The following is a 24128-nucleotide window of genomic DNA, read 5'->3' as shown; positions in this document are numbered from 1 at the left end:
TACTATAATACTGCTCCTATGTACACGAATATAAGTACTATAATACTGCCCCTATGTACAAGAATATAACTAGTATAATACTGCTCCTATGTACAAGAATATAACTACTATAATACTGCCCCTATTTACAAGAATATAACTACTATAATACTGCTCCTATGTACAAGAATATAACTACTATAATACTACCCCTATGTGCAAGAATATAACTACTATAATACTGCCCCCTATGTAGAAGAATATAACTACTATAATACTTCTCCCTATGTACAAGAATATAACTACTATAATACTGCCCCCTATGTAGAAGAACATAACTACTATAATACTTCTCCCTATGTAGAAGAATATAACTACTATAATACTTCTCCCTATGTAAAAGAATATAACTACTATAATACTGCCCCCTATGTACAAGAATATAACTATTATAATACTGCTCCTATGTACAAGAATATAACTACTATAATACTGCCCCTATGTACAAGAATATAACTACTATAATACTGCTCCTGTGTACAAGAATATAAGTACTATAATACTGCCCCTATGTACAAGAATATAACTACTATAATACTGCTCCTATGTACACGAATATAAGTACTATAATACTGCCCCTATGTACAAGAATATAACTACTATAATACTGCTCCTATGTACAAGAATATAACTACTATAATACTGCCCCTATGTACAAGAATATAACTACTATAATACTGCTCCTATGTACAAGAATATAACTACTATAATACTACCCCTATGTGCAAGAATATAACTACTATAATACTGCCCCCTATGTAGAAGAATATAACTACTATAATACTTCTCCCTATGTACAAGAATATAACTACTATAATACTGCCCCTATGTACAAGAATATAACTACTATAATACTACTCCTATGTACAAGAATATAACTACTATAATACTACCCCTATGTGCAAGAATATAACTACTATAATACTGCCCCCTATGTAGAAGAATATAACTACTATAATACTTCTCCCTATGTACAAGAATATAACTACTATAATACTGCCCCCTATGTACAAGAATATAACTACTATAATACTGTTCCCATGTACAAGATTATAACTACTATAATACTGACCCTATGTATAAGAATATTACTACTATAATACTGCTCCTATGTACAAGAATATAACTACTATAATACTGCCCCTATGTACAAGAATATAACTACTATAATACTGCTCCTATGTACAAGAATATAACTACTATAATACTACCCCTATGTGCAAGAATATAACTACTATAATACTGCCCCCTATGTAGAAGAATATAACTACTATAATACTTCTCCCTATGTACAAGAATATAACTACTATAATACTGCCCCCTATGTAGAAGAATATAACTACTATAATACTTCTCCCTATGTACAAGAATATAACTACTATAATACTTCTCCCTATGTACAAGAATATAACTACTATAATACTGCCCCCTATGTACAAGAATATAACTATTATAATACTGCTCTCTATGTACAGGAATATAGCTGCTATAATACTGCCCCTATGTACAAGAATATAACTACTATAATACTGCTCTTATGTACAAGAATATAACTACTATAATACTGCCCCTATGTACAAGAATATAACTACTATAATACTGCTCCTATGTACAAGAATATAACTACTATAATACTACCCCTATGTGCAAGAATATAACTACTATAATACTGCCCCCTATGTACAAGAATATAACTGTTATAATACTGCTCCTATGTACAAGAATATAACTACTATAATACTGCCCCTATGTACAAGAATATAACTACTATAATACTGCTCCTGTGTACAAGAATATAAGTACTATAATACTGCCCCCTATATACAAGAATATAACTACTATAATACTGCTCCTATGTACACGAATATAAGTACTATAATACTGCCCCTATGTACAAGAATATAACTACTATAATACTGCCCCTATGTACAAGAATATAACTACTATAATACTGCCCCTATGTACAAGAATATAACTACTATAATACTACCCCTATGTACAAGAATATAACTACTATAATACTGCCCCCTATGTAGAACAATATAACTACTATAATACTTCTCCCTATGTACAAGAATATAACTACTATAATACTGCCCCCTATGTAGAAGAATATAACTACTATAATACTGCTCCCTATGTACAAGAGTATAACTACTATAATACTGCCCCTATGTAGAAGAATATAACTACTGTAATACTGCCCCCTATGTGGAAGAATATAACTACTATAATACTGCCCCCTATGTACAAGAATATAACTATTATAATACTGCTCCTATGTACAAGAATATAACTACTATAATACTGCCCCTATGTACAAGACTATAACTACTATAATACTGCTCCTGTGTACAAGAATATAAGTACTATAATACTGCCCCCTATATACAAGAATATAACTACTATAATACTGCTCCTATGTACACGAATATAAGTACTATAATACTGCCCCTATGTACAAGAATATAACTAGTATAATACTGCTCCTATGTACAAGAATATAACTACTATAATACTGCCCCTATTTACAAGAATATAACTACTATAATACTGCTCCTATGTACAAGAATATAACTACTATAATACTACCCCTATGTGCAAGAATATAACTACTATAATACTGCCCCCTATGTAGAAGAATATAACTACTATAATACTTCTCCCTATGTACAAGAATATAACTACTATAATACTGCCCCCTATGTAGAAGAACATAACTACTATAATACTTCTCCCTATGTAGAAGAATATAACTACTATAATACTTCTCCCTATGTACAAGAATATAACTACTATAATACTGCCCCCTATGTACAAGAATATAACTATTATAATACTGCTCCTATGTACAAGAATATAACTACTATAATACTGCCCCTATGTACAAGAATATAACTACTATAATACTGCTCCTGTGTACAAGAATATAAGTACTATAATACTGCCCCTATGTACAAGAATATAACTACTATAATACTGCTCCTATGTACACGAATATAAGTACTATAATACTGCCCCTATGTACAAGAATATAACTACTATAATACTGCTCCTATGTACAAGAATATAACTACTATAATACTGCCCCTATGTACAAGAATATAACTACTATAATACTGCTCCTATGTACAAGAATATAACTACTATAATACTACCCCTATGTGCAAGAATATAACTACTATAATACTGCCCCCTATGTAGAAGAATATAACTACTATAATACTTCTCCCTATGTACAAGAATATAACTACTATAATACTGCCCCCTATGTAGAAGAATATAACTACTGTAATACTGCCCCCTATGTGGAAGAATATAACTACTATAATACTTCTCCCTATGTACAAGAATATAACTACTATAATACTGCCCCCTATGTACAAGAATATAACTACTATAATACTGTTCCTATGTACAAGATTATAACTACTATAATACTGACCCTATGTATAAGAATATTACTACTATAATACTGCTCCTATGTACAAGAATATAACTACTATAATACTGCCCCTATGTACAAGAATATAACTACTATAATACTGCTCCTATGTACAAGAATATAACTACTATAATACTACCCCTATGTGCAAGAATATAACTACTATAATACTGCACCCTATGTAGAAGAATATAACTACTATAATACTTCTCCCTATGTACAAGAATATAACTACTATAATACTGCCCCCTATGTAGAAGAATATAACTACTATAATACTCCTCCCTATGTACAAGAATATAACTACTATAATACTTCTCCCTATGTACAAGAATATAACTACTATAATACTGCCCCCTATGTACAAGAATATAACTATTATAATACTGCTCCTATGTACAAGAATATAACTACTATAATACTGCCCCTATGTACAAGAATATAACTACTATAATACTGCTCCTGTGTACAAGAATATAAGTACTATAATACTGCCCCCTATATACAAGAATATAACTACTATAATACTGCTCTCTATGTACAGGAATATAGCTGCTATAATACTGCCCCTATGTACAAGAATATAACTACTATAATACTGCTCCTATGTACAAGAATATAACTACTATAATACTGCCCCTATGTACAAGAATATAACTACTATAATACTGCTCCTATGTACAAGAATATAACTACTATAATACTACCCCTATGTGCAAGAATATAACTACTATAATACTGCCCCCTATGTACAAGAATATAACTATTATAATACTGCTCCTATGTACAAGAATATAACTACTATAATACTGCCCCTATGTACAAGAATATAACTACTATAATACTGCTCCTGTGTACAAGAATATAAGTACTATAATACTGCCCCCTATATACAAGAATATAACTACTATAATACTGCTCCTATGTCCACGAATATAAGTACTATAATACTGCCCCTATGTACAAGAATATAACTACTATAATACTGCCCCAATGTACAAGAATATAACTACTATAATACTGCCCCTATGTACAAGAATATAACTACTATAATACTAACCCTATGTACAAGAATATAACTACTATAATACTGCCCCCTATGTAGAAGAATATAACTACTATAATACTTCTCCCTATGTACAAGAATATAACTACTATAATACTGCCCCTATGTACAAGAATATAACTACTATAATACTACTCCTATGTACAAGAATATAACTACTATAATACTACCCCTATGTGCAAGAATATAACTACTATAATACTGCCCCCTATGTAGAAGAATATAACTACTATAATACTTCTCCCTATGTACAAGAATATAACTACTATAATACTGCCCCCTATGTACAAGAATATAACTACTATAATACTGTTCCCATGTACAAGATTATAACTACTATAATACTGACCCTATGTATAAGAATATTACTACTATAATACTGCTCCTATGTACAAGAATATAACTACTATAATACTGCCCCTATGTACAAGAATATAACTACTATAATACTGCTCCTATGTACAAGAATATAACTACTATAATACTACCCCTATGTGCAAGAATATAACTACTATAATACTGCCCCCTATGTAGAAGAATATAACTACTATAATACTTCTCCCTATGTACAAGAATATAACTACTATAATACTGCCCCCTATGTAGAAGAATATAACTACTATAATACTTCTCCCTATGTACAAGAATATAACTACTATAATACTTCTCCCTATGTACAAGAATATAACTACTATAATACTGCCCCCTATGTACAAGAATATAACTATTATAATACTGCTCCTATGCACAAGAATATAACTACTATAATACTGCCCCTATGTACAAGAATATAACTACTATAATACTGCTCCTGTGTACAAGAATATAAGTACTATAATACTGCCCCCTATATACAAGAATATAACTACTATAATACTGCTCTCTATGTACAGGAATATAGCTGCTATAATACTGCCCCTATGTACAAGAATATAACTACTATAATACTGCTCTTATGTACAAGAATATAACTACTATAATACTGCCCCTATGTACAAGAATATAACTACTATAATACTGCTCCTATGTACAAGAATATAACTACTATAATACTACCCCTATGTGCAAGAATATAACTACTATAATACTGCCCCCTATGTACAAGAATATAACTGTTATAATACTGCTCCTATGTACAAGAATATAACTACTATAATACTGCCCCTATGTACAAGAATATAACTACTATAATACTGCTCCTGTGTACAAGAATATAAGTACTATAATACTGCCCCCTATATACAAGAATATAACTACTATAATACTGCTCCTATGTACACGAATATAAGTACTATAATACTGCCCCTATGTACAAGAATATAACTACTATAATACTGCCCCTATGTACAAGAATATAACTACTATAATACTGCCCCTATGTACAAGAATATAACTACTATAATACTACCCCTATGTACAAGAATATAACTACTATAATACTGCCCCCTATGTAGAAGAATATAACTACTATAATACTTCTCCCTATGTACAAGAATATAACTACTATAATACTGCCCCCTATGTAGAAGAATATAACTACTATAATACTGCTCCCTATGTACAAGAGTATAACTACTATAATACTGCCCCTATGTAGAAGAATATAACTACTGTAATACTGCCCCCTATGTGGAAGAATATAACTACTATAATACTTCTCCCTATGTACAAGAATATAACTACTATAATACTGCCCCCTATGTACAAGAATATAACTACTATAATACTGTTCCTATGTACAAGATTATAACTACTATAATACTGACCCTATGTATAAGAATATTACTACTATAATACTGCTCCTATGTACAAGAATATAACTACTATAATACTGCCCCTATGTACAAGAATATAACTACTATAATACTGCTCCTATGTACAAGAATATAACTACTATAATACTACCCCTATGTGCAAGAATATAACTACTATAATACTGCCCCCTATGTAGAAGAATATAACTACTATAATACTTCTCCCTATGTACAAGAATATAACTACTATAATACTGCCCCCTATGTAGAAGAATATAACTACTATAATACTTCTCCCTATGTACAAGAATATAACTACTATAATACTTCTCCCTATGTACAAGAATATAACTACTATAATACTGCCCCCTATGTACAAGAATATAACTATTATAATACTGCTCCTATGTACAAGAATATAACTACTATAATACTGCCCCTATGTACAAGAATATAACTACTATAATACTGCTCCTGTGTACAAGAATATAAGTACTATAATACTGCCCCTTATATACAAGAATATAACTACTATAATACTGCTCTCTATGTACAGGAATATAGCTGCTATAATACTGCGCCTATGTACAAGAATATAACTACTATAATACTGCTCCTATGTACAAGAATATAACTACTATAATACTGCCCCTATGTACAAGAATATAACGACTATAATACTGCTCCTATGTACAAGAATATAACTACTATAATACTACCCCTATGTGCAAGAATATAACTACTATAATACTGCCCCCTATGTACAAGAATATAACTATTATAATACTGCTCCTATGTACAAGAATATAACTACTATAATACTGCCCCTATGTACAAGAATATAACTACTATAATACTGCTCCTGTGTACAAGAATATAAGTACTATAATACTGCCCCCTATATACAAGAATATAACTACTATAATACTGCTCCTATGTACACGAATATAAGTACTATAATACTGCCCCTATGTACAAGAATATAACTACTATAATACTGCTCCTATGTACAAGAATATAACTACTATAATACTGCCCCTATGTACAAGAATATAACTACTATAATACTTCTCCCTATGTACAAGAATATAACTACTATAATACTGCGCCCTATGTAGAAGAATATAACTACTATAATACTTCTCCCTATGTACAAGAATATAACTACTATAATACTGCCCCTATGTACAAGAATATAACTACTATAATACTGCTCCTGTGTACAAGAATATAAGTACTATAATACTGCCCCCTATATACAAGAATATAACTACTATAATACTGCTCTCTATGTACAGGAATATAGCTGCTATAATACTGCCCCTATGTACAAGAATATAACTACTATAATACTGCTCTTATGTACAAGAATATAACTACTATAATACTGCCCCTATGTACAAGAATATAACTACTATAATACTGCTCCTATGTACAAGAATATAACTACTATAATACTACCCCTATGTGCAAGAATATAACTACTATAATACTGCCCCCTATGTACAAGAATATAACTATTATAATACTGCTCCTATGTACAAGAATATAACTACTATAATACTGCCCCTATGTACAAGAATATAACTACTATAATACTGCTCCTGTGTACAAGAATATAAGTACTATAATACTGCCCCCTATATACAAGAATATAACTACTATAATACTGCTCCTATGTACACGAATATAAGTACTATAATACTGCCCCCTATGTAGAAGAATATAACTACTATAATACTTCTCCCTATGTACAAGAATATAAGTACTATAATACTGCCCCCTATGTACAAGAATATAACTACTATAATACTACCCCTATGTACAAGAATATAACTACTATAATACTGCCCCCTATGTAGAAGAATATAACTACTATAATACTTCTCCCTATGTACAAGAATATAACTACTATAATACTGCCCCTATGTACAAGAATATAACTACTATAATACTACTCCTATGTACAAGAATATAACTACTATAATACTACCCCTATGTGCAAGAATATAACTACTATAATACTGCCCCCTATGTAGAAGAATATAACTACTATAATACTTCTCCCTATGTACAAGAATATAACTACTATAATACTGCCCCCTATGTACAAGAATATAACTACTATAATACTGTTCCCATGTACAAGATTATAACTACTATAATACTGACCCTATGTATAAGAATATTACTACTATAATACTGCTCCTATGTACAAGAATATAACTACTATAATACTGCCCCTATGTACAAGAATATAACTACTATAATACTGCTCCTATGTACAAGAATATAACTACTATAATACTACCCCTATGTGCAAGAATATAACTACTATAATACTGCCCCCTATGTAGAAGAATATAACTACTATAATACTTCTCCCTATGTACAAGAATATAACTACTATAATACTGCCCCCTATGTAGAAGAATATAACTACTATAATACTTCTCCCTATGTACAAGAATATAACTACTATAATACTTCTCCCTATGTACAAGAATATAACTACTATAATACTGCCCCCTATGTACAAGAATATAACTATTATAATACTGCTCTCTATGTACAGGAATATAGCTGCTATAATACTGCCCCTATGTACAAGAATATAACTACTATAATACTGCTCTTATGTACAAGAATATAACTACTATAATACTGCCCCTATGTACAAGAATATAACTACTATAATACTGCTCCTATGTACAAGAATATAACTACTATAATACTACCCCTATGTGCAAGAATATAACTACTATAATACTGCCCCCTATGTACAAGAATATAACTGTTATAATACTGCTCCTATGTACAAGAATATAACTACTATAATACTGCCCCTATGTACAAGAATATAACTACTATAATACTGCTCCTGTGTACAAGAATATAAGTACTATAATACTGCCCCCTATATACAAGAATATAACTACTATAATACTGCTCCTATGTACACGAATATAAGTACTATAATACTGCCCCTATGTACAAGAATATAACTACTATAATACTGCCCCTATGTACAAGAATATAACTACTATAATACTGCCCCTATGTACAAGAATATAACTACTATAATACTACCCCTATGTAGAAGAATATAACTACTATAATACTGCCCCTTATGTAGAACAATATAACTACTATAATACTTCTCCCTATGTACAAGAATATAACTACTATAATACTGCCCCCTATGTACAAGAATATAACTACTATAATACTGTTCCTATGTACAAGATTATAACTACTATAATACTGACCCTATGTATAAGAATATTACTACTATAATACTGCTCCTATGTACAAGAATATAACTACTATAATACTGCCCCTATGTACAAGAATATAACTACTATAATACTGCTCCTATGTACAAGAATATAACTACTATAATACTACCCCTATGTGCAAGAATATAACTACTATAATACTGCCCCCTATGTAGAAGAATATAACTACTATAATACTTCTCCCTATGTACAAGAATATAACTACTATAATACTGCCCCCTATGTAGAAGAATATAACTACTATAATACTTCTCCCTATGTACAAGAATATAACTACTATAATACTTCTCCCTATGTACAAGAATATAACTACTATAATACTGCCCCCTATGTACAAGAATATAACTATTATAATACTGCTCCTATGTACAAGAATATAACTACTATAATACTGCCCCTATGTACAAGAATATAACTACTATAATACTGCTCCTGTGTACAAGAATATAAGTACTATAATACTGCCCCTTATATACAAGAATATAACTACTATAATACTGCTCTCTATGTACAGGAATATAGCTGCTATAATACTGCGCCTATGTACAAGAATATAACTACTATAATACTGCTCCTATGTACAAGAATATAACTACTATAATACTGCCCCTATGTACAAGAATATAACGACTATAATACTGCTCCTATGTACAAGAATATAACTACTATAATACTACCCCTATGTGCAAGAATATAACTACTATAATACTGCCCCCTATGTACAAGAATATAACTATTATAATACTGCTCCTATGTACAAGAATATAACTACTATAATACTGCCCCTATGTACAAGAATATAACTACTATAATACTGCTCCTGTGTACAAGAATATAAGTACTATAATACTGCCCCCTATATACAAGAATATAACTACTATAATACTGCTCCTATGTACACGAATATAAGTACTATAATACTGCCCCTATGTACAAGAATATAACTACTATAATACTGCTCCTATGTACAAGAATATAACTACTATAATACTGCCCCTATATACAAGAATATAACTACTATAATACTTCTCCCTATGTACAAGAATATAACTACTATAATACTGCGCCCTATGTAGAAGAATATAACTACTATAATACTTCTCCCTATGTACAAGAATATAACTACTATAATACTGCCCCTATGTACAAGAATATAACTACTATAATACTGCTCCTGTGTACAAGAATATAAGTACTATAATACTGCCCCCTATATACAAGAATATAACTACTATAATACTGCTCTCTATGTACAGGAATATAGCTGCTATAATACTGCCCCTATGTACAAGAATATAACTACTATAATACTGCTCTTATGTACAAGAATATAACTACTATAATACTGCCCCTATGTACAAGAATATAACTACTATAATACTGCTCCTATGTACAAGAATATAACTACTATAATACTACCCCTATGTGCAAGAATATAACTACTATAATACTGCCCCCTATGTACAAGAATATAACTATTATAATACTGCTCCTATGTACAAGAATATAACTACTATAATACTGCCCCTATGTACAAGAATATAACTACTATAATACTGCTCCTGTGTACAAGAATATAAGTACTATAATACTGCCCCCTATATACAAGAATATAACTACTATAATACTGCTCCTATGTACACGAATATAAGTACTATAATACTGCCCCTATGTACAAGAATATAACTAGTATAATACTGCTCCTATGTACAAGAATATAACTACTATAATACTGCCCCTATTTACAAGAATATAACTACTATAATACTGCTCCTATGTACAAGAATATAACTACTATAATACTACCCCTATGTGCAAGAATATAACTACTATAATACTGCCCCCTATGTAGAAGAATATAACTACTATAATACTTCTCCCTATGTACAAGAATATAACTACTATAATACTGCCCCCTATGTAGAAGAATATAACTACTATAATACTTCTCCCTATGTACAAGAATATAACTACTATAATACTTCTCCCTATGTACAAGAATATAACTACTATAATACTGCCCCCTATGTACAAGAATATAACTATTATAATACTGCTCCTATGTACAAGAATATAACTACTATAATACTGCCCCTATGTACAAGAATATAACTACTATAATACTGCTCCTGTGTACAAGAATATAAGTACTATAATACTGCCCCTATGTACAAGAATATAACTACTATAATACTGCTCCTATGTACACGAATATAAGTACTATAATACTGCCCCTATGTACAAGAATATAACTACTATAATACTGATACTGCTCCTATGTACAAGAATATAACTACTATAATACTGCCCCTATGTACAAGAATATAACTACTATAATACTGCTCCTATGTACAAGAATATAACTACTATAATACTACCCCTATGTGCAAGAATATAACTACTATAATACTGCCCCCTATGTAGAAGAATATAACTACTATAATACTTCTCCCTATGTACAAGAATATAACTACTATAATACTGCCCCCTATGTAGAAGAATATAACTACTGTAATACTGCCCCCTATGTGGAATAATATAACTACTATAATACTTCTCCCTATGTACAAGAATATAACTACTATAATACTGCCCCCTATGTACAAGAATATAACTACTATAATACTGTTCCTATGTACAAGATTATAACTACTATAATACAGACCCTATGTATAAGAATATTACTACTATAATACTGCTCCTATGTACAAGAATATAACTACTATAATACTGCCCCTATGTACAAGAATATAACTACTATAATACTGCTCCTATGTACAAGAATATAACTACTATAATACTACCCCTATGTGCAAGAATATAACTACTATAATACTGCACCCTATGTAGAAGAATATAACTACTATAATACTTCTTCCTATGTACAAGAATATAACTACTATAATACTGCCCCCTATGTAGAAGAATATAACTACTATAATACTTCTCCCTATGTACAAGAATATAACTACTATAATACTTCTCCCTATGTACAAGAATATAACTACTATAATACTGCCCCCTATGTACAAGAATATAACTATTATAATACTGCTCCTATGTACAAGAATATAACTACTATAATACTGCCCCTATGTACAAGAATATAACTACTATAATACTGCTCCTGTGTACAAGAATATAAGTACTATAATACTGCCCCCTATATACAAGAATATAACTACTATAATACTGCTCTCTATGTACAGGAATATAGCTGCTATAATACTGCCCCTATGTACAAGAATATAACTACTATAATACTGCTCTTATGTACAAGAATATAACTACTATAATACTGCTCCTATGTACAAGAATATAACTACTATAATACTGCCCCTATGTACAAGAATATAACTACTATAATACTGCTCCTGTGTACAAGAATATAAGTACTATAATACTGCCCCCTATATACAAGAATATAACTACTATAATACTGCTCTCTATGTACAGGAATATAGCTGCTATAATACTGCCCCTATGTACAAGAATATAACTACTATAATACTGCCCCCTATGTACAAGAATATAACTATTATAATACTGCTCCTATGTACAAGAATATAACTACTATAATACTGCCCCTATGTACAAGAATATAACTACTATAATACTGCTCCTGTGTACAAGAATATAAGTACTATAATACTGCCCCCTATATACAAGAATATAACTACTATAATACTGCTCCTATGTACACGAATATAAGTACTATAATACTGCCCCTATGTACAAGAATATAACTACTATAATACTGCCCCAATGTACAAGAATATAACTACTATAATACTGCCCCTATGTACAAGAATATAACTACTATAATACTACCCCTATGTACAAGAATATAACTACTATAATACTGCCCCCTATGTAGAAGAATATAACTACTATAATACTTCTCCCTATGTACAAGAATATAACTACTATAATACTGCCCCCTATGTAGAAGAATATAACTACTATAATACTGCTCCCTATGTACAAGAGTATAACTACTATAATACTGCCCCCTATGTAGAAGAATATAACTACTGTAATACTGCCCCCTATGTGGAAGAATATAACTACTATAATACTTCTCCCTATGTACAAGAATATAACTACTATAATACTGCCCCCTATGTACAAGAATATAACTACTATAATACTGTTCCTATGTACAAGATTATAACTACTATAATACTGACCCTATGTATAAGAATATTACTACTATAATACTGCTCCTATGTACAAGAATATAACTACTATAATACTGCCCCTATGTACAAGAATATAACTACTATAATCCTGCTCCTATGTACAAGAATATAACTACTATAATACTACCCCTATGTGCAAGAATATAACTACTATAATACTGCCCCCTATGTAGAAGAATATAACTACTATAATACTTCTCCCTATGTACAAGAATATAACTACTATAATACTGCCCCCTATGTAGAAGAATATAACTACTATAATACTTCTCCCTATGTACAAGAATATAACTACTATAATACTTCTCCCTATGTACAAGAATATAACTACTATAATACTGCCCCCTATGTACAAGAATATAACTATTATAATACTGCTCCTATGTACAAGAATATAACTACTATAATACTGCCCCTATGTACAAGAATATAACTACTATAATACTGCTCCTGTGTACAAGAATATAAGTACTATAATACTGCCCCTTATATACAAGAATATAACTACTATAATACTGCTCTCTATGTACAGGAATATAGCTGCTATAATACTGCGCCTATGTACAAGAATATAACTACTATAATACTGCTCCTATGTACAAGAATATAACTACTATAATACTGCCCCTATGTACAAGAATATAACGACTATAATACTGCTCCTATGTTCAAGAATATAACTACTATAATACTACCCCTATGTGCAAGAATATAACTACTATAATACTGCCCCCTATGTACAAGAATATAACTACTATAATACTGCCCCTATGTACAAGAATATAACTACTATAATACTGCTCCTGTGTACAAGAATATAAGTACTATAATACTGCCCCTTATATACAAGAATATAACTACTATAATACTGCTCTCTATGTACAGGAATATAGCTGCTATAATACTGCGCCTATGTACAAGAATATAACTACTATAATACTGCTCCTATGTACAAGAATATAACTACTATAATACTGCCCCTATGTACAAGAATATAACGACTATAATACTGCTCCTATGTTCAAGAATATAACTACTATAATACTACCCCTATGTGCAAGAATATAACTACTATAATACTGCCCCCTATGTACAAGAATATAACTATTATAATACTGCTCCTATGTACAAGAATATAACTACTATAATACTGCCCCTATGTACAAGAATATAACTACTATAATACTGCTCCTGTGTACAAGAATATAAGTACTATAATACTGCCCTCTATATACAAGAATATAACTACTATAATACTGCTCCTATGTACACGAATATAAGTACTATAATACTGCCCCTATGTACAAGAATATAACTACTATAATACTGCTCCTTTGTACAAGAATATAACTACTATAATACTGCCCCTATGTACAAGAATATAACTACTATAATACTTCTCCCTATGTACAAGAATATAACTACTATAATACTGCCCCCTATGTAGAAGAATATAACTACTATAATACTTCTCCCTATGTACAAGAATATAACTACTATCATACTGCCCCTATGTACAAGAATATAACTACTATAATACTGCTCCTGTGTACAAGAATATAAGTACTATAATACTGCCCCCTATATACAAGAATATAACTACTATAATACTGCTCTCTATGTACAGGAATATAGCTGCTATAATACTGCCCCTATGTACAAGAATATAACTACTATAATACTGCTCTTATGTACAAGAATATAACTACTATAATACTGCCCCTATGTACAAGAATATAACTACTATAATACTGCTCCTATGTACAAGAATATAACTACTATAATACTACCCCTATGTGCAAGAATATAACTACTATAATACTGCCCCTATGTACAAGAATATAACTACTATAATACTGCTCCTATGTACAAGAATATAACTACTATAATACTACCCCTATGTGCAAGAATATAACTACTATAATACTGCCCCCTATGTAGAAGAATATAACTACTATAATACTTCTCCCTATGTACAAGAATATAACTACTATAATACTGCCCCCTATGTAGAAGAATATAACTACTGTAATACTGCCCCCCTATGTGGAATAATATAACTACTATAATACTTCTCCCTATGTACAAGAATATAACTACTATAATACTGCCCCCTATGTACAAGAATATAACTACTATAATACTGTTCCTATGTACAAGATTATAACTACTATAATACTGACCCTATGTATAAGAATATTACTACTATAATACTGCTCCTATGTACAAGAATATAACTACTATAATACTGCCCCTATGTACAAGAATATAACTACTATAATACTGCTCCTATGTACAAGAATATAACTACTATAATACTACCCCTATGTGCAAGAATATAACTACTATAATACTGCACCCTATGTAGAAGAATATAACTACTATAATACTTCTCCCTATGTACAAGAATATAACTACTATAATACTGCCCCCTATGTAGAAGAATATAACTACTATAATACTTCTCCCTATGTACAAGAATATAACTACTATAATACTTCTCCCTATGTACAAGAATATAACTACTATAATACTGCCCCCTATGTACAAGAATATAACTATTATAATACTGCTCCTATGTACAAGAATATAACTACTATAATACTGCCCCTATGTACAAGAATATAACTACTATAATACTGCTCCTGTGTACAAGAATATAAGTACTATAATACTGCCCCCTATATACAAGAATATAACTACTATAATACTGCTCTCTATGTACAGGAATATAGCTGCTATAATACTGCCCCTATGTACAAGAATATAACTACTATAATACTGCTCTTATGTACAAGAATATAACTACTATAATACTGCTCCTATGTACAAGAATATAACTACTATAATACTGCCCCTATGTACAAGAATATAACTACTATAATACTGCTCCTGTGTACAAGAATATAAGTACTATAATACTGCCCCCTATATACAAGAATATAACTACTATAATACTGCTCTCTATGTACAGGAATATAGCTGCTATAATACTGCCCCTATGTACAAGAATATAACTACTATAATACTGCCCCCTATGTACAAGAATATAACTATTATAATACTGCTCCTATGTACAAGAATATAACTACTATAATACTGCCCCTATGTACAAGAATATAACTACTATAATACTGCTCCTGTGTACAAGAATATAAGTACTATAATACTGCCCCCTATATACAAGAATATAACTACTATAATACTGCTCCTATGTACACGAATATAAGTACTATAATACTGCCCCTATGTACAAGAATATAACTACTATAATACTGCCCCAGTGTACAAGAATATAACTACTATAATACTGCCCCTATGTACAAGAATATAACTACTATAATACTACCCCTATGTACAAGAATATAACTACTATAATACTGCCCCCTATGTAGAAGAATATAACTACTATAATACTTCTCCCTATGTACAAGAATATAACTACTATAATACTGCCCCCTATGTAGAAGAATATAACTACTATAATACTGCTCCCTATGTACAAGAGTATAACTACTATAATACTGCCCCCTATGTAGAAGAATATAACTACTGTAATACTGCCCCCTATGTGGAAGAATATAACTACTATAATACTTCTCCCTATGTACAAGAATATAACTACTATAATACTGCCCCCTATGTACAAGAATATAACTACTATAATACTGTTCCTATGTACAAGATTATAACTACTATAATACTGACCCTATGTATAAGAATATTACTACTATAATACTGCTCCTATGTACAAGAATATAACTACTATAATACTGCCCCTATGTACAAGAATATAACTACTATAATCCTGCTCCTATGTACAAGAATATAACTACTATAATACTACCCCTATGTGCAAGAATATAACTACTATAATACTGCCCCCTATGTAGAAGAATATAACTACTATAATACTTCTCCCTATGTACAAGAATATAACTACTATAATACTGCCCCCTATGTAGAAGAATATAACTACTATAATACTTCTCCCTATGTACAAGAATATAACTACTATAATACTTCTCCCTATGTACAAGAATATAACTACTATAATACTGCCCCCTATGTACAAGAATATAACTATTATAATACTGCTCCTATGTACAAGAATATAACTACTATAATACTGCCCCTATGTACAAGAATATAACTACTATAATACTGCTCCTGTGTACAAGAATATAAGTACTATAATACTGCCCCTTATATACAAGAATATAACTACTATAATACTGCTCTCTATGTACAGGAATATAGCTGCTATAATACTGCGCCTATGTACAAGAATATAACTACTATAATACTGCTCCTATGTACAAGAATATAACTACTATAATACTGCCCCTATGTACAAGAATATAACGACTATAATACTGCTCCTATGTTCAAGAATATAACTACTATAATACTACCCCTATGTGCAAGAATATAACTACTATAATACTGCCCCCTATGTACAAGAATATAACTACTATAATACTGCCCCTATGTACAAGAATATAACTACTATAATACTGCTCCTGTGTACAAGAATATAAGTACTATAATACTGCCCCTTATATACAAGAATATAACTACTATAATACTGCTCTCTATGTACAGGAATATAGCTGCTATAATACTGCGCCTATGTACAAGAATATAACTACTATAATACTGCTCCTATGTACAAGAATATAACTACTATAATACTGCCCCTATGTACAAGAATATAACGACTATAATACTGCTCCTATGTTCAAGAATATAACTACTATAATACTACCCCTATGTGCAAGAATATAACTACTATAATACTGCCCCCTATGTACAAGAATATAACTATTATAATACTGCTCCTATGTACAAGAATATAACTACTATAATACTGCCCCTATGTACAAGAATATAACTACTATAATACTGCTCCTGTGTACAAGAATATAAGTACTATAATACTGCCCTCTATATACAAGAATATAACTACTATAATACTGCTCCTATGTACACGAATATAAGTACTATAATACTGCCCCTATGTACAAGAATATAACTACTATAATACTGCTCCTTTGTACAAGAATATAACTACTATAATACTGCCCCTATGTACAAGAATATAACTACTATAATACTTCTCCCTATGTACAAGAATATAACTACTATAATACTGCCCCCTATGTAGAAGAATATAACTACTATAATACTTCTCCCTATGTACAAGAATATAACTACTATCATACTGCCCCTATGTACAAGAATATAACTACTATAATACTGCTCCTGTGTACAAGAATATAAGTACTATAATACTGCCCCCTATATACAAGAATATAACTACTATAATACTGCTCTCTATGTACAGGAATATAGCTGCTATAATACTGCCCCTATGTACAAGAATATAACTACTATAATACTGCTCTTATGTACAAGAATATAACTACTATAATACTGCCCCTATGTACAAGAATATAACTACTATAATACTGCTCCTATGTACAAGAATATAACTACTATAATACTACCCCTATGTGCAAGAATATAACTACTATAATACTGCCCCCTATGTACAAGAATATAACTATTATAATACTGCTCCTATGTACAAGAATATAACTACTATAATACTGCCCCTATGTACAAGAATATAACTACTATAATACTGCTCCTGTGTACAAGAATATAAGTACTATAATACTGCTCCCTATATACAAGAATATAACTACTATAATACTGCTCCGATGTACACGAATATAAGTACTATAATACTGCCCCTATGTACAAGAATATAACTACTATAATACTGCTCCTATGTACAAGAATATAACTACTATAATACTGCCCCTATGTACAAGAATATAACTACTATAATACTGCTCCTATGTACAAGAATATAACTACTATAATACTACCCCTATGTGCAAGAATATAACTACTATAATACTGCCCCCTATGTAGAAGAATATAACTACTATAATACTTCTCCCTATGTACAAGAATATAACTACTATAATACTTCTCCCTATGTACAAGAATATAACTACTATAATACTGCCCGCTATGTACAAGAATATAACTATTATAATACTGCTCCTATGTACAAGAATATAACTACTCTAATACTGCCCCTATGTACAAGAATATAACTACTATAATACTGCTCCTGTGTACAAGAATATAAGTACTATAATACTGCCCCCTATATACAAGAATATAACTACTATAATACTGCTCCTATGTACACGAATATAAGTACTATCATACTGCCCCTATGTACAAGAATATAACTACTATAATACTGCTCCTATGTACAAGAATATAACTACTATAATACTGCCCCTATGTACAAGAATATAACTACTATAATACTGCTCCTATGTACAAGAATATAACTACTATAATACTACCCCTATGTGCAAGAATATAACTACTATAATACTGCCCCCTATGTAGAAGAATATAACTACTATAATACTTCTCCCTATGTACAAGAATATAACTACTATAATACTGCCCCCTATGTAGAAGAATATAACTACTATAATACTTCTCCCTATGTACAAGAATATAACTACTATAATACTGCCCCCTATGTAGAAGAATATAACTACTATAATACTTCTCCCTATGTACAAGAATATAACTACTATAATACTTCTCCCTATGTACAAGAATATAACTACTATAATATTGCCCCCTATGTACAAGAATATAACTATTATAATACTGCTCCTATGTACAAGAATATAACTACTATAATACTGCCCCTATGTACAAGAATATAACTACTATAATACTGCTCCTGTGTACAAGAATATAAGTACTATAATACTGCCCCCTATATACAAGAATATAACTACTATAATACTGCTCTCTATGTACAGGAATATAGCTGCTATAATACTGCTCCTATGTACAAGAATATAACTACTATAATACTGCTCCTATGTACACGAATATAAGTACTATAATAATGCCCCTATGTACAAGAATATAACTACTATAATACTGCTCCTATGTACAAGAATACAACTACTATAATACTGCCCCTATGTACAAGAATATAACTACTATAATACTGCCCCCTATGTAGAAGAATATAACTACTATAATACTTCTCCCTATGTACAAGAATATAACTACTATAATACTTCTCCCTATGTACAAGAATATAACTACTATAATACTGCCCCCTATGTACAAGAATATAACTATTATAATACTGCTCCTATGTACAAGAATATAACTACTATAATACTGCCCCTATGTACAAGAATATAACTACTATAATACTGCTCCTGTGTACAAGAATATAAGTACTATAATACTGCCCCCTATATACAAGAATATAACTACTATAATACTGCTCTCTATGTACAGGAATATAGCTGCTATAATACTGCTCCTATGTACAAGAATATAACTACTATAATACTGCTCCTATGTACACGAATATAAGTACTATAATAATGCCCCTATGTACAAGAATATAACTACTATAATACTGCTCCTATGTACAAGAATACAACTACTATAATACTGCCCCTATGTACAAGAATATAACTACTATAATACTGCCCCCTATGTACAAGAATATAACTACTATAATACTGCCCCCTATGTACAAGAATATAACTACTATAATACTGCCCCCTATGTGCAAGAATATAACTACTATAATACTGCCCCTATGTACAAGAATATAACTATTATAATACTGCTCCTATGTACAAGAATATAACTACTATAATACAGCCCCTATGTACAAGAATATAACTACTATAATACTGCCCCCTATGTACAAGAATATAACTACTATAATACTGCCCCTATGTACAAGAATATAACTACTATAATACTGCCCCTATATACAAGAATATAGCTACTATAATACTGCTCCTATGTACAAGAATATATCTACTATAATACTGCCCCTATATACAAGAATATAGCTACTATAATACTGCTCCTATGTACAATAATATAACTACTAAAATACTGCTCCTATGTACAAGAATATAACTACTATAATACTGCCCCTATGTACAAGAATATAACTACTATAATACTGCCCCTATGTACAAGAATATAACTACTATAATACTGCCCCTATGTACAAGAATATAACTACTATAATACTTCCCCCTATGTAAAAGAATATAACTACTATAATACTGCCCCTATGTACAAGAATATAGCTACTACAATACTGCCCCCTATGTAAAAGAATATAACTACTATAATACTGCCTTTTTAGTTTATGAAATGTAATTAATAATTTTTCATTAATCTTTGAATTTCTTCTTCTATTTTTATAATTAGAGAAACTGAAAAGGATGAAGGACAATTCTGCAGCCAATGAAGCCACGTATGAAGTGAGTTTCTATGTGAGAGTAATTATACATATGTTGTTATTTATAATCAATTTTTTAACTATTCCTAAAAGTAAGAATTATTCCTGTTAGTGGGGCGCTGTTTTATTGCTTGGGCCCAATAAGAGAGGAGGGTGGGAGAGAGAGGAAAGCGTCCGATGACCCCATTTAATGATGTTTCCTTCTGTCTTCTCAGGAGCTTCGTGGTCACAGGGTTGACATTTACAATGACCTAAGTGCAGGGCGCAATTGACTTTTAAAAGAAGATATTCTCTTCAATGTTGTGTCTTCACTATTATCTACCCGTTCACGCACAGAGAAGAACGAGATAGGAATGGAAGGTTGCCCATCTCTCTGCTGCATCGTCATTTCTGCTTCATCCCTTCTAGACTGTCCTCAAAAAATCAGCAGGACGACACCAGGCATCTCACCGTGTGCTATGTTGAGGAGGCCACGAGGACCTATGGTCAGACTTAAGCCCAAATGATCGGGCTTGTTGTAGTCCTCGGTTCCCTGTGTTATGTAGCATCAGGGCCCTGTGTGACCTAAACCTTCCAGGACTTCGCCCAAAACACTGATATGTGCAGTGATACATTGTATACAACATATATAATGAGGAAAGAGCTTATAGAAATGGCACAGTATCTCCTCCGCCATCTGACATCTTCTTCTCTGGGGTCTCCCCGGCCATTTTCTCCCCTAAGGTCTTGCTCTCAGCATGTTGATCTCTGATATCTACAAGGAAACTTCTCTCTGTGTTTTGTCACCCAGAGAATACAATGTTACAGCCCTGACACTAACACACAAGGTCCCCGCTCCTCCGTCATCACTAATATCACTCTGCAACCCTCAGTCTATAGAATCTATCTGCTACTCTCTTCTGTTTGCATCTCCTCTCCCCTCCTTTCATCTCTTCACTTTTCCTCTGTTCTCTTTTTTTCTCCTCTTTTTTCTCTCTTCTCCTCTCTTCCTCTCCCTTCCTCTCTTCTCTTTTTCTTAATTATCTTTCCTTTTCTTCTCTCCACACCTATCATCTCTTTCTTTCTCTTTTCTATTCTTCTCTTTTCTTCTCCTCTTCCCTTGTATTTGCTTCTTCTCTTCTCCTTCTTTCAATTCCCTCCTCTTTTCTTTTTTTCCCTCCTTTTTTTGTTCAACCTCCACTTTTCAACCCTATACTTCTCTTTTCTTCTATTTTCTTTTCTTTTTTTCTCATCTCTTCCTCTCTCCCCTCTCCTCTTTTCCTCTCATATCCTCTTTTCTTGTCTTCTCTTCTCCTTTCAATTCCCTTCCCTTTTTTGTTTTCCTTCCTTTTTTTGTTTTATTTCTCCTCTTCTTTTTCTCTCTTCTATTTCCTTTTCTTTTCTTTCTTCTTCTTTTGTCAACTCTTTTCTCTTCCTCTCTCCTTTTTATCTCTTCCCTTTCCATTTCTTTTCTTCTCTCATCTCCATTTCTCTTGTCTCTCACTCCCATAGATCGTATTTGTTAACTATTCTGTCTGAATCTGTTTTCCTTTGATTTATGGATTGTCATTGATACATGTAATCTCCCATTGTACAGAGCCTAGTATAGAAAAATAGGAGACAAAAAAAGCGCAAATGAGTACAGAGCCTAAGAGACATTCTTTTCTTCTATCCTCTTCTCTTTTCCCTTCCTCTCTTTTCTCTTTTTCTTCTCTCCTCTCTTTTCTCATCTTTTCCTCTCCTCTCTTCTTCTCTTTCCCTTCCTCTCTCTTCTCTTTTTCTCCTCTCTTCTTCTCTTCTCTCCTCTCTTCTCTCCTTTTCTTTCCCCTTCCTCTCCTCTTTTTCTTCATTCCTCTCTTCTCTCCTCTTCTCTTTCCTTCCTCTCTCTTCTCTTTCCCCTTCCTCTCTCTTCTCTTTTTCTTCACTCCTCTGTTCTTCTCTCCTTTTCTCTTTCCCCTTCCTGTTTTTCTCCTCTCTTCTTCTCTCCTTTTCTCTTTCCCCTTCCT

At 31.4% G+C, this 24128-nt stretch overlaps 1 protein-coding gene across 1 annotated transcript in view; it reads left to right on the top strand.

The window, feature by feature from the left end:
* Positions 1–23762, top strand: part of TYROBP (transmembrane immune signaling adaptor TYROBP) — a 55153-nt gene extending 31391 nt beyond the window's left edge. The window contains exons 4-5 of the mRNA XM_077260210.1: positions 22113–22165; positions 22359–23762. Of these exons, the coding sequence (XP_077116325.1) occupies positions 22113–22165; positions 22359–22415 (110 nt within the window). The 3' untranslated portion in view covers positions 22416–23762. The remainder of the gene's footprint in view (positions 1–22112; positions 22166–22358) is intronic.
* The last annotated feature ends 366 nt before the right edge of the window (positions 23763–24128 follow it).

This window comes from Ranitomeya variabilis, chromosome 4, assembly GCF_051348905.1.
Source record: "Ranitomeya variabilis isolate aRanVar5 chromosome 4, aRanVar5.hap1, whole genome shotgun sequence".
Classification (NCBI taxonomy): Eukaryota; Metazoa; Chordata; class Amphibia; order Anura; family Dendrobatidae; genus Ranitomeya; species Ranitomeya variabilis.
This window is presented reverse-complemented; position numbering and strand designations above follow the sequence as displayed.